At 31.4% G+C, this 15,745-nt stretch overlaps 3 protein-coding genes across 3 annotated transcripts in view; all 3 read left to right on the top strand.

Moving 5' to 3' along the window:
• The first annotated feature begins 4,705 nt into the window (after positions 1–4,705).
• On the top strand, positions 4,706–5,895 carry LOC128995766 (zinc finger protein 431-like). The gene is made up of 2 exons (XM_054420784.1): positions 4,706–5,071; positions 5,270–5,895. The coding sequence occupies exons 1-2, from the start codon at positions 4,776–4,778 to the stop codon at positions 5,652–5,654; spliced, it is 681 nt and encodes a 226-aa protein (XP_054276759.1). The 5' UTR covers positions 4,706–4,775; the 3' UTR covers positions 5,655–5,895.
• A 6,131-nt stretch (positions 5,896–12,026) lies between these two features.
• The window catches only part of LOC128994299 (senecionine N-oxygenase-like), a 48,497-nt gene continuing 44,778 nt past the window's right edge, over positions 12,027–15,745 (top strand). Inside the window, exon 1 of the mRNA XM_054418734.1 lies at positions 12,027–12,113. Within this exon, the coding sequence (XP_054274709.1) occupies positions 12,103–12,113 (11 nt within the window). The 5' untranslated portion in view covers positions 12,027–12,102. The remainder of the gene's footprint in view (positions 12,114–15,745) is intronic.
• On the top strand, positions 12,179–14,152 carry LOC128994298 (zinc finger protein 665-like). Its single transcript, XM_054418732.1, has one exon. It carries the CDS (start codon positions 12,268–12,270, stop codon positions 13,864–13,866), a length of 1,599 nt encoding a protein of 532 aa, XP_054274707.1. The 5' UTR covers positions 12,179–12,267; the 3' UTR covers positions 13,867–14,152.

Below are 15,745 nucleotides of genomic sequence, written 5' to 3'. Positions count from 1 at the left end.
AAAGTGGTCGTGTTTTGTACTTATTTCACTTGAAATAATTCATGGATCATAAAAAGATTTTCCTTAGGGCTGAACTAATTTTTGTACAAAAGTTATGAAGAAAATAAAATTTGATTTGACGGATATATCCGTCTTTGGCCCACAAAAAACACAAGGTGGACGGATATATCCGTCTGCCGCCCTCAGTGACAATCACAAAATATGAACACTGCCAATAATCTTGAGTATTCTTGTGGGCGGCAGACGGATATATCCGTCAACCTTAGGCTATTCCTTCCCTTGTTTTATTTTTTATCCATAAAAATGTATCTATCATTCTGAAGTAAATCCAAACCACTCAGTTCCGCTCCCATGTCCTCAATCCCATTCCCCGCCAAGACTTACACTACGTAAAGACTGTTCTTCAGGTTCATAATATCCATCACATTCTATACTATTATTTTCACTGCCAAGTATAAAACCCCCCTCAGACATACTTTTATTAAGCATCTCAATAACATCTTCAAATTTCAGATCATTTGCATTAGTAACTTTAGCTCAGTAACATAAAAATAAACCAAAAAACACAAAATGTAAACATCACTCACTTACAACCATGTGTGAAGTGACAGCAATATTTACTTACACACACTCTACGGCGCAAAATAGTCGAAACAGCTGCGGAAATTATTATTGCCAACCACAAAAACAAAATAACCCATTTATAATACAGTGTAATGATTATTACCCTATTATAAACATTGTATATCAATTCGTTTTTTGGACGGATATATCCGTCTTTATCCCAGAAAAGAAATTTCTCAGGACGGATATATCCGTTTTCAGCCCGGAAAGTAAACAAAGATTGACGGATATATCCGTCCATAGCCCTGGAAGGGTTAAGACTTGACTTTTAACAGCTGTTGATTTTGAATGTTTAGTAAAAATCCTTGCATAAATAATTAATTCTGTGTTTTCATCATATTATACGTTGTCTTTTTGGTAGTTTAGAATTGATGTACATGAATCTTAGTAATTGTGAACTGAGATAATTATGTTTTTAATCCATCAATAAGTGGGTCAGTAATGTTAAGCTTTGTAAACTATTCCACCCATTATGTTGTCAATGTAATAGATAAGGAACTTCCACACAGGCTATGCCATTGAAGGTCCTAAATTTTCTTAAATGAGGATTTAATTGATTTTATATTGTTCTTAGTTTATATGAAGTAGCTTAAATTATATAAAGTGTAATTATTTTGTTGGAAGTTAATCTATTTTATTTCTTTTACGAATGAAAAAAACACAACAGTATCCATGTTATGTTATAGTTTTATCATTTGTATTGTTTTGTAATATTCCTTTCAAGAAAATAAATACATTCTTTTTCTTATTCCTGATTAAAATTTAAATTATTACTAGAAATTAAAATACCTGTCATGTGATTAATGTCACCATTGGGCTGTGACCGGTTTCAACCCGACAAAGGGGTCATATTCAGATAAAAGTATTAATGTATTTCAACCTTGAGTTACAATTTTATTGTAAGTTCTGTACGGTGAACTCCTGAGTTCATGTTTTGTTTACAATTTGATTCTTGTTATTTCGGTCATTTAAAACCTCGCTAAACAAATAATACGAACTAAGTATAAACCAAAGCTCATCCCCTAGTTATACAGGGTGTTTCAGAATTCGTGTCGGATATTTTAGGGTATTATTCCTGGGTAAGAAACATATCCAAAAATCATATTTAAATTTGCCGGAAGTCCTCAGTTACTCACACTGCCACCATTTTGTTTTTTTACCTATTAATTGTTTTCTAAAAAGTCGTAAAAGATACGTAATTTAAACTTTGCATAAACATTTATGACAACTAGACAAAACTACAACAAATTTAAGAAAATTTTTAAAATCCAAGAAACGAAATGGCGTCAATTTAAAAATATTTTATTATATTTATATAATATTAAATATATTTATATACTCTTTACAGAATGGTTATTTTTTTATTTCAAGTTGCTGCAGAAAGGGTTCTCTTCATCAGGTTGTTGTGATTAGACAATGTTAGGATTTGAGGTATTTGTGTTGATAAGTGGGATTTTATTTTCAATGCTAAGCACTTCAGGCTTTAATGATACACATTTTGAATCAGATGTGATCTTTTTCAGAAGTGAAGATAGATGAGTTCAGACATAAGAAAATAGAATGTAATTTGATAACAAACTAGAGGCCCATGCTGCTCCGAAGCGTTTATATATATATATATAATATCCGAGAAATGATCAAATTTATGATTTTGGATTGATTAATACAGGATCATGAGCTTAACTGATCAAATAATAGCTCAAATAAAAATCTATAATTTACTGATAATTTTGAGTCCAAAACATATAAAAAACCCCCAAACAATCCTGGAGCTATTGAGTTTTAATCATAAATAAACCTTAAGTATAATATTTTTTATTTTGGTTCACCTTGCGTTTGGTTGAAACTCGTCCGATTTGAATAACTAATAGCTTAAATGAAAGCAGGTATTTCACTAAAGGTTCTTCGATCAAAATGTATAGGATTATATAGTTGTAACTGGTATGTATTAATACAAAACTTTTTCAAATTATGAGTTTGTCCAGTAATTGCTTGATGTGAAATCTTGCGTGCATGCCTTCAATTTAAGACCTTAATCATGAAAATCGGTCGGGTAGAGAAGCCAAATAAACTCGAAAAAACGTAAATTTTTTCCATATATAAGATACTTATTTTGATTGTCTCTAATGTTGTACACTTTGAAGAACAGCTATATACAGGGTGTTTTTTTAAAAACTTGCATCTTTATTTATGTAAAAACCGCAATAGATAGAAATATGCAGTTTGCGGGAATCATCTATTGACGTAGGGGGACCAATTGTTTTGAATTCAACGTTACATTCACATTCCCCCCCTTTCCCCCCCTGCCCCCAACTTATTTTTTTTAAATAGCAAGGTACCCCTTGTGACATATCAAATAAAAGAGCATAAAAAAAGAAAATGTTTGATGAAAAAAAATTGAAAATCGGTTCATAAATTTGTGAGATATTCCCCCCCTCACCCCCCCGGAACTTATTTTTTTTTAATAGCAAAGTACCCCTTGTGACATATCAAATGAAAGAGCATGAAAAAAGAAAATTTTTGGTGAAAAAAAAATTAAAATCGGCTCATGAATTTGTGAGATAATCACCCCCCTTTTCCCCTACCCATAACTTGTTTTTTTAATAGCAAGGTACCCGCCCTTGTGACATATCAAATGAAAAATAAATTTCACCAAAATTTTTCTTTTTTTATGCTCTTTCATTTGATATGTCACAAGGGGTACTTTGCTATTAAAAAAAATTAAGTTCCGGGGGGGGTAAGGGGGGGAATATCTCACAAATTTATGAACCGATTTTCATTTTTTTTTCATCAAACATTTTCTTTTTTCATGCTCTTTTATTTGATATGTCACAAGGGGTACCTTGCTATTTAAAAAAATTAAGTTGGTGGCAGGGGGGGAATGTGAATGTAACGTTGAATTCAAAACAATTGGTCCCCCTACGTCAATAGATGATTCCTGCAAACTGCATATTTCTATCTATTGCGGTTTTTACATAAATAAAGATGCAAGTTTTTAAAAAAACACCCTGTATGTTATTTTGTAGCCCTAAACAAATTAAATACAGTAATTTGTTCTGGTAAACTACATTTTAATTATAACAAACTTTTTTGTTGTAGGTCGAGACGGTAAAAAGAAATAAAACATCAGATTATATTGATTTGAGAGTTAATATAAATCAATAGAAGAATAAAGAAAGACATGAGAAATAGTAAACCCTCAAGTATATTGTAAAATTATAATTTGCATAGCAAGATTTGAAAACAAGAAGATTCAATGTTGAATGAGAGATACGTACGTAGCCTATTATGTAACTGCTGTACATTTGACAAGTCCTAAAAACAAATTTACTACTTACATTGGTACAATCCTCTATGATTTTTTGAGATTTCTAACAACATACTGTTTATATGATAAGATTCTCGGTGATAAAATTGAAAAGTAGAAAATGTTAACTAGCTTCAAACATTTTTCTCACAAGTGTCCAATATGTGGACAAAGCTGTTCAACTCGATCCGCAATGAAGGTCCATATAATGTATCACACTGGAGAGCAACCCTTTAAATGTTTAACGTGTGAGAAAACATTTTTCCAACTAAACAAAGTTAAGAGTCATTTGTTAATACACTTTACGAAGTGTACTAAATTCTTCAAATTTCAAAGCCATATAAAGGAGCATACAAAAATTCAAACAAAAGAGAGACATTATAAGTGCACCATCTGTGAAAAATCCTTTGCAACAAAACAAGGTATAAAGACACATACATTGCTTCATACAGGAGAGAGACCTTACGGGTGTGCTACATGTGGAAAATCCTTTAACCAAATAGGTAGTATGAAGACACATTCATTGGTTCATACAGGGGAGAGACCTTACGAGTGTGCTACATGTGGAAAATCCTTTAAACGAATAGACAGTATGAAGAGACATACATTGGTTCATACAGGAAAGAGACCTTACGAGTGTGCTACATGTGGAAAATCCTTTAACCAAATAGGTAGTATGAAGACACATACATTGGTTCATACAGGAGAGAGACCTTACGAGTGTGCTACATGTGGAAAATCCTTTAACCAAATAGTTAGTATGAAGCTACATACATTGGTTCATACAGGAGAGAGACCTTACGAGTGTGCTACATGCGGAAAATCCTTTAAACGAATAGGCAATATGAAGAGACATACATTGATTCATACAGGGGAGAGACCTTACATGTGTGCTACATGTGGAAAATCCTTTAACCAAATAGTTAGTATGAAGCTACATACATTGGTTCATACAGGAGAGAGACCTTACGAGTGTGCTACATGTGGAAAATCCTTTAAACGAATAGGCAATATGAAGAGACATACATTGATTCATACAGGGGAGAGACCTTACATGTGTGCTACATGTGGAAAACCCTTTACACAAATAGGCAGTATGAAGACACATGCATTGGTTCATACAGGGGAGAGACCTTACATGTGTGCTACATGTGGAAAACCCTTTACAACAATAGGCAATATGAAGAAACATACATTGGTTCATACAGGAGAGAGACCTTACGAGTGTGCTACATGTGGAAAATCCTTTAACCAAATAGTTAGTATGAAGCTACATACATTGGTTCATACAGGAGAGAGACCTTACGAGTGTGCTACATGTGGAAAATCCTTTACACAAATAGGCAGTATGAAGACACATGCATTGGTTCATACAGGGGAGAGACCTTACATGTGTGCTACATGTGGAAAATCCTTTACACAAATAGGCAGTATGAAGACACATGCATTGGTTCATACAGGGGAGAGACCTTACATGTGTGCTACATGTGGAAAATCCTTTACACAAATAGGCAGTATGAAGACACATGCATTGGTTCATACAGGGGAGAGACCTTACATGTGTGCTACATGTGGAAAATCCTTTACACAAATAGGCAGTATGAAGACACATGCATTGGTTCATACAGGAGAGCGCCCTCATAAGTGCACTACATGTGAAACATCATTTACTTTCAAAAGTTCTCTGAAGAAACATACATTGATTCACAGTAGAGATACCTGAAAAGTGTATCACATGTAAAAAATATTTTGCATTAATAAGCTGTATAAAAAAGGATATTAAAAAGGTTCATATGGAAATACTATATGAACTACTAAACATGAATTTATTAAAGGTGCATGAGTGAAAATGTGTTGAAATTGGTTTTTAAGTACAATAAAATAATAAAATTAAGAATAAAATTAACAGTTTATTTAAACACAACCATAGATAAAACATACTCCCTTAGTAGATTTCTCATCCTTATGGAACAGCTGAAGACAATTTTATTGTTAGTTCTGTACGGTTTATGTAGAGTTTGTGTTTTGTTTACAATTTGTTTCCCGTTATTACAGCCATTTAAACCCTCGTTTAACCAAATAATACAATCTAATCATAAACAATAACTTGTCCCCTAGTTATATAACCAAACAGTAAAGCACAAATCAAGAAATTAACCCTAAAATAATAGAAACAAAGTTTCATCGACACTAGCGCCTTTGTGTCACGTACATGAACTAGACACGAAAAACGTGCTTCAAAATTTACAATGGGATGAGAAGTCTACTTGTGTTGGTTAGTCTATGACACAACTTTCAACAGCTTTAGCTTAGCTTTTTTTGTATGTGACAGAGTATTTTTGCAAACTGCTCTTTTTTTAAATTTATTACTCAAACAATATTGTTTGTATTAAATTGTGTGTTATGTTGTTACAACCCATTTTATGCACTTTTTTATCTGGCTCCTCCAAACGAAAAGGCCCAACCAAAAACCAAAAGTTTTTTATGTATACCATTAATTAATCATTTTAGTACTTTGAAAAAATTGTTTTGTTAGTCTGTAACCGGAATGATCTTGAAACTCCCCTCCATCCTCCTTATTACGATGTGTAATGCTAAGCAGAACCATGCTCCCACCCATGAGCGTTACATAATATGTGGACTTTTGACAATTTTAAGGACTGTAAATAAATGTGTTTTATTTATCATAGATTGTGCGCATCTTATGTGTTTTTGGTGATTTCCTATTAAATTATTAACTATCTTCTCTAATTAAGAACGAATCATTTTTAAGTTCCCTTCATCATTTTGTTATTTCCAATTATGAAGTCGCTAGGCAATAGGCATATCTTCATTAATATATACAAACATAATTAAAATAATAAATACTTAGTAAATTACCTTCCTGACAAGAATGGGGTGGTACAGGGAAAAGCAATATTAGCTACAATAATGATTGCATTTCACAAAAATATTTCCTTTAAAATGTGAGATACATTCCTAATAAATAAAAATCCCAAAGTACCCATGAAATTTTGAGAAAACTAAAAGTCACACCCCCATAATCTATACAGTAGACTTAAAATGTTCGTCATAATGAGAAGCCAAAACTATCCATCATTTAATAAATTGTCCTTTAAGGTCGTAATTCTTTTCTAAAGAGAAGTGTCCTTATACCTTATGTTTAAAATACCTCAGTTGTACTCATTTGTTTGTTATTGTTTTAATTTATTACCTTAATATTATCATTTGTTTATATTGCTGTATTCTGTTTTGTTTATTTCAGCCTAACTTAACCAATCAATAGTTTTCAATAACAATATTTTTAATGATTACTTAGATTTGCTCTTGCGGGTAAGGTAGTTAAGTATACTTTAGTGAAATGTTAATCGTTAGTATTAAGTAAAAACTGTAAATTGTGTCAAAATACAATATCCGAATAAGCAAACCACAACCATTTATTCTCCATAAAAATTAATTTAAAAATTAGTTTAAGGTCTTTTCTAATGTGAAAAATCCTTTACATCAATAGACAATATGAAGACACATACATTGGTTCATACAGAAGAGAGACCTTACAAGTGTGCTACATGTGGAAAATCATTTACACGATTAAACAGTATGAAGGAACACTTATTGGTTCATACAGGAGAGAGACCTTTCGAGTGTGCTACATGTGGAAAATCCTTTACAACAATAGGCAATATGAAGACACATACATTGGTTCATACAGGGGAGCGCCGTCATAAGTGCAATATATGTGAAACATCATTTACTGTCAAAAGTGATCTGAAGAAACATATTGCAAGTGCTCATAACTAAAAGCAGTATGAAGAAACATACATTGGTTCACAGTAGAGATACCTCAAAAGTGTACCACATGTAAAAAATTGTTTTGCATTCATAAGCTGTATAAAATAGGGTATTAAAAAGGTTTATGTGGAAATTCTATATAAACTAAACTAAACATGAATTTATTAAAGTTGCATGAGTGAAAATGTATTAAAATTGGTTTTTAAGTACAATAAAATAAAAAATTCAAAGGATCAAAGAGAAAATTAGCAGTTTATTTAAACACAACTTCTAACTGCTTTAGCTTAGCTTTTTTTATGTGGCATAATATTTTTGCAAACTGCTCTTTTTTAATTTAGTAGGCTACTCAAATAATATTGTTTGTATTAAATTGTGTGTTATGTTGTTACAACCCATGCACTTTTTCATCTGGCACTTCCAACGAAAAGGTCCAACCAAAAATCAATAGGGTTTTATGCATATCATTAGTTAATCATTTTGGTACTTTGAAAAAAATTATTTTTTGTTCGTTACCAAAACAATTTTTGAAACTCATCCTCCTTATTACGATGTGTAACGCTAAGCAGAACCACGCTCCCACCCATGATCGTAACGTAATTTGGGGACTTTTAACAGTTTTAATGACTGTAAATAAATATGTTTTATTTATCAAAGATTGTGCGTCTTATGTGTTTTTGGCAATTTTCTATTAAATGATTAGCTATCTTCTCTATTTAAGAACGAATCATTTTTATGTTCCCTTCATCATTTTGTTATTTCCAATTGTGTTAAAAAGCTGTAAATTGTGAACTAGCCTCTAAGTCGCTAGGCAATAGGCATATCTTCATTAATATATACAAACATAATTAAAATAATAAATACTAAGTAAATTACCTTCCTGACAAGAATGGGGTGGTACAGGGAAAAGCAATATTAGCTACAATAATTATTACATTTCACAAAAATATTTCCTTTAAAACGTGAGATACATTCCTTATAAATTTAAAAATCCCAAAGTACCCATGAAATTTTGAGAAAACTAAAAGTCACACCACCATAATCTATACAGTAGACATAAAATGTTCGTCATAATGAGAAGCCTTGCTCAAAACTATCCATCATTTAATAAATTGTCCTTTAAGGTCGTAATTCTTTTCTAAAGAGAAGTGTCCTTATACCTTATGTTTAAAATACCTCAGTAGTACTTATTTGTTTGTTATTGTTTTAATTTATTACCTTATTATCATTTGTTTATATTGCTGTATTCTGTTTTGTTTATTTCAGCCTAACTTAACCAATCAATAGTTTTCAATAACAATATTTTTAATGATTATTTAGATTTGCTCTTGCGGGTAAGGTAGTTAAGTATACTTTAGTGAAATGTTAATCGTTAGTATTAAGTAAAAACTGTAAATTGTGTCAAAATACAATATCCGAATAAGCAAACCACAACCATTTATTCTCCATAAAAATTAATTTAAAAAATTAGTTTAAGGTCTTTTTCTAAAGCTATTAAGCTAACAACGCTTCATTATCAATTAAACTCTATGTTATACCATAGATAAAACATACTCTCTCACTAGATTACTCATCCTTATAGAATAGCTGATGACAATTTTTTTCATTTTTGTTTATTCATTATTTTGCCTCCTGAACTGTAGTTTAAAGTATTATCTAGGTTACGTACCTTATACAGTCAAAACAGTTCTGATACAGTCACTAAAGGACGATGCGCATTTCAGAGCTTTTAAGCTCTATCTTCAGGTCCGAGGATACATTTGTCAATTCATCTTGCTGATTCGTCAAAATATTTAAACATTAAAAACACATAATTCATTACGTTTATACAGGTACTGTACATGTGCCGGCCGGCTATAGATCCCGACTCCGGGATCTATAGCCGGCCGGCACATGTACAGTACCTGTATAAACGTAATGAATTATGTGTTTGTGTTATGTGTTTTTAATGTTTAAATATTTTGACGAATCAGCAAGATGAATTGACAAATGTATCCTCGGACCTGAAGATAGAGCTTAAAAGCTCTGAAATGCGCATCGTCCTTTAGTGACTGTATCAGAACTGTTTTGACTGTATAAGGTACGTAACCTAGATAATCATTTTTGTTATTCTTTGCCTCCTTAAATTTAACTCATTTCCTTAATAGTTACTGTTTTGTAGGTCCAAAGTTTGTTTGTAAATTACCAAAAAATATTGTTAAAATTGTAAAACTTTAGGTAGATTTTCAAAGAAACTAAAGACTTGGCTTTTAACAGCTGTTAATTTTGAATGTTTAGTAAAAATCCTTGCATAAATAATTAATTCTGTGTTTTCATTATATTATACGTTGTCTTTTTGGTAGTTTAGAATTAATGTACATGAATCTTAGTAATTGTGAACTGAGATAATTATGTTTTTAATCTATCATTAAGTGGGTCAGTAATGTTAAGCTTTGTAAACTATTCCACCCATTATGTTGTCAATGTAATAGATAAGGAACTTCCACACAGGCTATGCCATTGAAGGTCCTAAATTTTCTTAAATGAGGATTTAATTGATTTTATATTGTTCTTAGGTTATATGAAGTAGCTTAAATTATATAAAGTGTAATTATTTTGTTGGAAGTTAATCTATGTTATTTCTTTTACGAATGAAAAAAAACAACAGTATCCATGTTATGTTATAGTTTTATCATTTGTATTGTTTTGTAATATTCCTTTCAAGAAAATAAATATATTCTTAATCTTATTCTTATTCCTGATCAAAATTTAAATTATTACTAGAAATTAAAATACCTGTCATGTAAAATACCTAATAAACCCAAAAATTCAAACCCGAAAACCAAATTCAACCCGACGAAGGGGTCATATTCAGATAAAAGTATTAATGTATTTTAACCTTAAGTTACAATTTTATTGTTAGTTCTGTACGGTAAACTCCTGAGTTCATGTTTTGTTTACAATTTGATTCTTGTTATTTCGGTCATTTAAAACCTTGTTAAACAAATAATACGAACTAAGTATAAACCAAAGCTCATCCCCTAGTTATACAGGGTGTTTCAGAATTCGTGTCGGATATTTTAGGGTATTATTCCTGGGTAAGAAACACATCCAAAAATCATATTTAAGTTGGCCGGAAGTCCTTAGTTACTCACACTGCCACCATTTTTTTTTTTTTACCTATTAATTGTTTTCTAAATAGTGGTAAAAGATACGTAATTTAAACTTTGCACAAATATTTATGACATCTAGACAAAACTACAACAAATTTACGAAAATTTTTACAATTCATGAAACAAAATGGCGACAATTTAAAAATATTATATTATATTTATATACTCTTTACAGAATGGTTATTTTTTTATTTCAAGTTGCTGCAGAAAGGGCTCTCTACATCAGGTTGTTGTGATTAGACAATGTTAGGATTTGAGGTATTTGTGTTGATAAGTGGGATTTTATTTTCAATGCTAAGCACTTCAGGCTTTAATGATACACATTTTGAATCAGATGTGATCTTTTTCAGAAGTGAAGATAGATGAGTTCAGACATAAGAGAATAGAATGTAATTTGATAACAAACTAGAGGCCCATGCTGCTCCGAAGCGTTTATATATATATATAAAATATCCGAGAAATGATCAAATTTATGATTTTGGATTGATTAATACAGGATCATGAGCTTAACTGATCAAATAATAGCTCAAATAAAAATCTATAATTTACTGATAATTTTGAGTCCAAAACATACAAAAACCCCAAACAATCCTGGAGCTATTGAGTTTTAATCATAGATAAACCTTAAGAATAATATTTTTATTTTGGTTCACCTTGCATTTGGTTGAAACTCCTCCGATTTGAATAACTTATAGCTTAAATAAAAGCTGGTATTTCACTAAAGGTTCTTCGATCAAAATATATAGGATTATATAGTTGTAACTGGTATGTATTAATACAAAACTTTTTCAAATTGTGAGTTTGTCCAGTAATTGCTTGATGTGAAATCTTGCGTGCATGCCTTCAATTTAAGACCTTAATCACAAAAATCGGTTGGGTAGAGAAGCAAAATAAACTTGAAAAAAACCTAATTTTTTCCATATATAAGATACTTATTTTGATAGTCTCTAATGTTGTACATTTTGAAAAAAAGCTATATATGTTATTTTGTAGCCCTAAAAAAATTAAATTCAGTAATTTTTTCTGGTAAACTACATTTTAATTATAGCAAACTTTTTTGTTGTAGGTCGAGACGGTAAAAAGAAATAAAACATCAGATTATATTGATTTGAGAGTTAATATAAATCAATAGAAGAATAAAGAAAGACATGAGAAATAGTAAACCCTCAAGTATATTGTAAAATTATAATTTGCATAGCAAGATTTGAAAACAAGAAGATTCAATGTTGAATGAGAGATACGTACGTAGCCTATTATGTAACTGCTGTACATTTGACAAGTCCTAAAAACAAATTTACTACTTACATTGATACAATTCTCTGTGATTTGTTGAGATTTCTGACAAGATACTGCTTATGAGATAAGATTCACCGTGATAAAATTGAAAAGTAGAAAATGTTAACATGCTTCAACCATTTTGCTCACAAGTGTCCAATATGTGGACAAAGCTGTTCTACTCGATCCGCAATGAAGGTCCATATAATGTATCACACTGGAGAGCGTCCCTTTAAATGTTTGACGTGTGAGAAAACATTTTTACAACTAAACAAAGTTAAGAGTCATTTGTTAATACACTTTAAAAAGTGTACTAAATTCTTTAAATTTCAAAGCCAAATAAAGGAGCATACAAAAATTCAAACGAGGGAGAGACCTTATAAGTGCACTATGTGTGAAAAATCCTTTGCAAGAAAACAAGATATAAAGAGACATTCATTGGTTCATACAGGAGAGAGACCTTATAAGTGTGCTACATGTGGAAAATCCTTTAAAACAATAGGCAATATGAAGACACATGCATTGGTTCATACAGGAGAAAGATCTTACGAGTGTGCTACATGTGGAAAATCCTTTAAAACAATAGGCAATATGAAGACACATTCATTGGTTCATACAGGAGAGAAACCTTACGAGTGTGCTACATGTGGAAAATCCTTTACACGAATAGGCAATATGAAGACACATACATTGGTTCATACAGGAGAGAGACCTTATGAGTGTGCTACATGTGGAAAATCCTTTAACCAAATAGGTAGTATGAAGCTACATACATTGGTCCATACAGGAGAGAGACCTTATAAGTGCACTAAATGTGAAAAGGCATTTACTTCCAAAAGTGATCTGAAGAAACATACATTTGTCCATACAGCAGAGAGGCCGTATAAGTGTAAAACATGTGGAAAATCCTACAAATCATTCGGCAGTTTGAAGCCACATACATTAGTCCATACAGGAGAGAGACCTTACATGTGTGCTACATGTGGAAAAACCTTTACAACAATAGGCAGTATGAAGACACATACATTGGTCCATACAGGGGAGAGACCTTACATGTGTGCTACATGTGGACAAACCTTTACAACAATAGGCAGTATGAAGAAACATACCTTGGTTCATACAGGAGAGAGACCTTATAAGTGCACTAAATGTGAAAAGGCATTTACTTCCAAAAGTGATCTGAAGAAACATACATTTGTCCATACAGCAGAGAGACCTTACATGTGTGCTACATGTGGAAAAACCTTTACAACAATAGGCAGTATGAAGACACATTTATTGGTTCATTCAGGGGAGAGACCTTACTTGTGTGCTACATGTGGAAAAACCTTTACAACAATAAGCAATATGAAGACACATACATTGTTTCATACAGGGGAGCGCCCTTATAAGTGCACTAAATGCGAAACATCATTTATTGTCAAAAGTGATCTGAAGAAACATATTGAAAGTGTTCATATAGGAGAGAGGTCCTATAAGTGTGCTGCATGTGGAAAATCCTTTACAACTAAAAGCAGTATGAAGAAACATACATTGATTCATACAGGTGAGAGACCTTACGAGTGTGCTACATGTGGAAAAACCTTTACAACAATAAGCAATATGAAGACACATTCATTGGTTCATACAGGGGAGCTCCGTCATAAGTGCACTATATGTGAAACATCATTTACTGTCAAAATTGATCTGAAGAAACATATTGCAAGTGTTCATAACTAAAAGCTGTATGAAGAAACATATAATGGTTCACAGTAGAGATACCTCAAAAGTGTACCATATGTAAAAAATGTTTTGCATTCACAAGCTGTAAAAAAAGGATATTAAAAAGGTTCATGTCAAATATCTATATAAACTAAACTAAACATGAATTTATTAAAGTTGCATGAGGAAAATGTATTAAAATTGATACAACATACAATGGTTCACAGTAGAGATACCTCAAAAGTGTACCACATGTAAAAAATGATTTGCATTCATAAGCTGTATAAAATAGTATATTTCGTACCAAGGGCCGAAAATGAGGTTTTTCCGGCTCGAGATAGTTTTTAAGTTCGAGACGAAGTCGAGAACTTAAATCGATCGAAAGCTGCAAAACCATTTCGGTCCGTGGTACGAACGCTATTTTTAACCACACTATACCCTATTACCACTATAATAATGCACACTGATAGTCAACACAACTACAACTTTAAGGTTATGTGAAGAAATAATTTGAGGAATCAGCAAAAATAAAAATAAATAGTTGCTAGGCAACGGCGACAATAACACAATTCTATTGCAATGCTATGGATTTTAATTTTGTATTTAAAATGCATTCATGTTTTAAGTAAGTAAGCGGACAGCTGATTTTGTGGCCCCGGCCTGTAAAAACCTGCTTGGTCCCCAAATTACGATGACAGCTGGCATGGCCAGCAAAACGTAACTTTCAGCCACCAATTAACGTATGTAATACAGCCAAAAACATCATAGTGTGGTGAAAAAGGATATTAAAAAGGTTCATGTGCAAATTCTATATGAACTAAACTAAACATGAATTTATTAAAGTTACATGAGTGAAAATGTATTGAAATTGGTTTTTAAGTACAATAAAATAAAAAAAAATAAAAGAATCAAAGAGAAAATTAACAGTTTATTTAAACAGAACTTCCAACTGCTTTAGCTTAGCTTTTTTTATGTGGCTGAATATTTTTGCAAACTGCTCTTTTTTAATTTAGTACCTACTCAAAAAATATTGTTTGTATTAAATTGTGTGTTATGTTGCTACAACCCATGCACTTTTTCATCTGGCACTTCCAACAAAAAGTTCCAACCAAAAATCAATAGGTTTTTATGCATATCATTAGTTAATCATTTTTGTACATTGAAAAAGATTTTTTTTGTTCATTACCGGAACGATTTTGAAACTCATCCTCCTTACAATTTTAATGACTGTAAAATAATGTGTTTTGTTCATCATAGATTGTGTGTCTTATGTGTTTTTGACAATTTCCTATTAAATGATTAGCTATCTTCTCTATTTAAGAACCAATCATTTTTAAGTTCCCTTCATCATTTCGTTATTTCCAATTGTGTTAAAAAGCTGTAAATTGTGAACTAGCCTCTAAGTTGCTAGGCAATAGGCATATCTTCATTAACACATTCACTGCTAATGATATGTAATACTTTTATAAATGGCTAAAAAACATTAACATTAACATGATCATGTTAATTGAGTGACAATATATCTTTAATTAAATAAATTTCATACTATAAATTGTGGATTAAAATATATTATGTAATTATATACATCATGTATTATATATCTGCTAATATACTTATGACGCACAAGTGCGTCATTAGCAGTGAACGTGTTAATATATACAAACATAATTAAAATAATAAATACTAAGTAAATTACCTTCCTGACAAGAACGGGGTGGTACAGGGAAAAGCAATATTAGCTACAATAATGATTGCATTTCACAAAAATATTTCCTTTAAAATGTGAGATACATTCCTTATAAATAAAAATCCCAAAAAACCCATGAAATTTTGAGAAAACTAAAAGCCACACCCCCATAATCTATACAGTAGACTTAAAATGTTCGTCATAATGAGA

This window comes from Macrosteles quadrilineatus, unplaced genomic scaffold (assembly GCF_028750875.1).
Source record: "Macrosteles quadrilineatus isolate MER2022 unplaced genomic scaffold, UCM_ALF_1.0 Scaffold_5__1_contigs__length_97177068, whole genome shotgun sequence".
Lineage (NCBI taxonomy): Eukaryota > Metazoa > Arthropoda > Insecta > Hemiptera > Cicadellidae > Macrosteles > Macrosteles quadrilineatus.
The sequence above is the reverse complement of the archived record's forward strand: the minus strand, read 5'-3'. Positions and strand labels throughout refer to the sequence as shown.

Coding starts and splice junctions, on each gene's coding strand:
- LOC128994298 (XM_054418732.1), top strand. CDS start 12,268: ATGTTAACATGCTTCAACCATTTTGCTCACAAGTGTCCAATATGTGGA.
- LOC128995766 (XM_054420784.1), top strand. CDS start 4,776: ATGAAGAGACATACATTGATTCATACAGGGGAGAGACCTTACATGTGT. Junction 5,072..5,269: donor ACAGGGGAGAGACCTTACAT/GTGTGCTACATG, acceptor ATCCTTTACACA/AATAGGCAGTATGAAGACAC.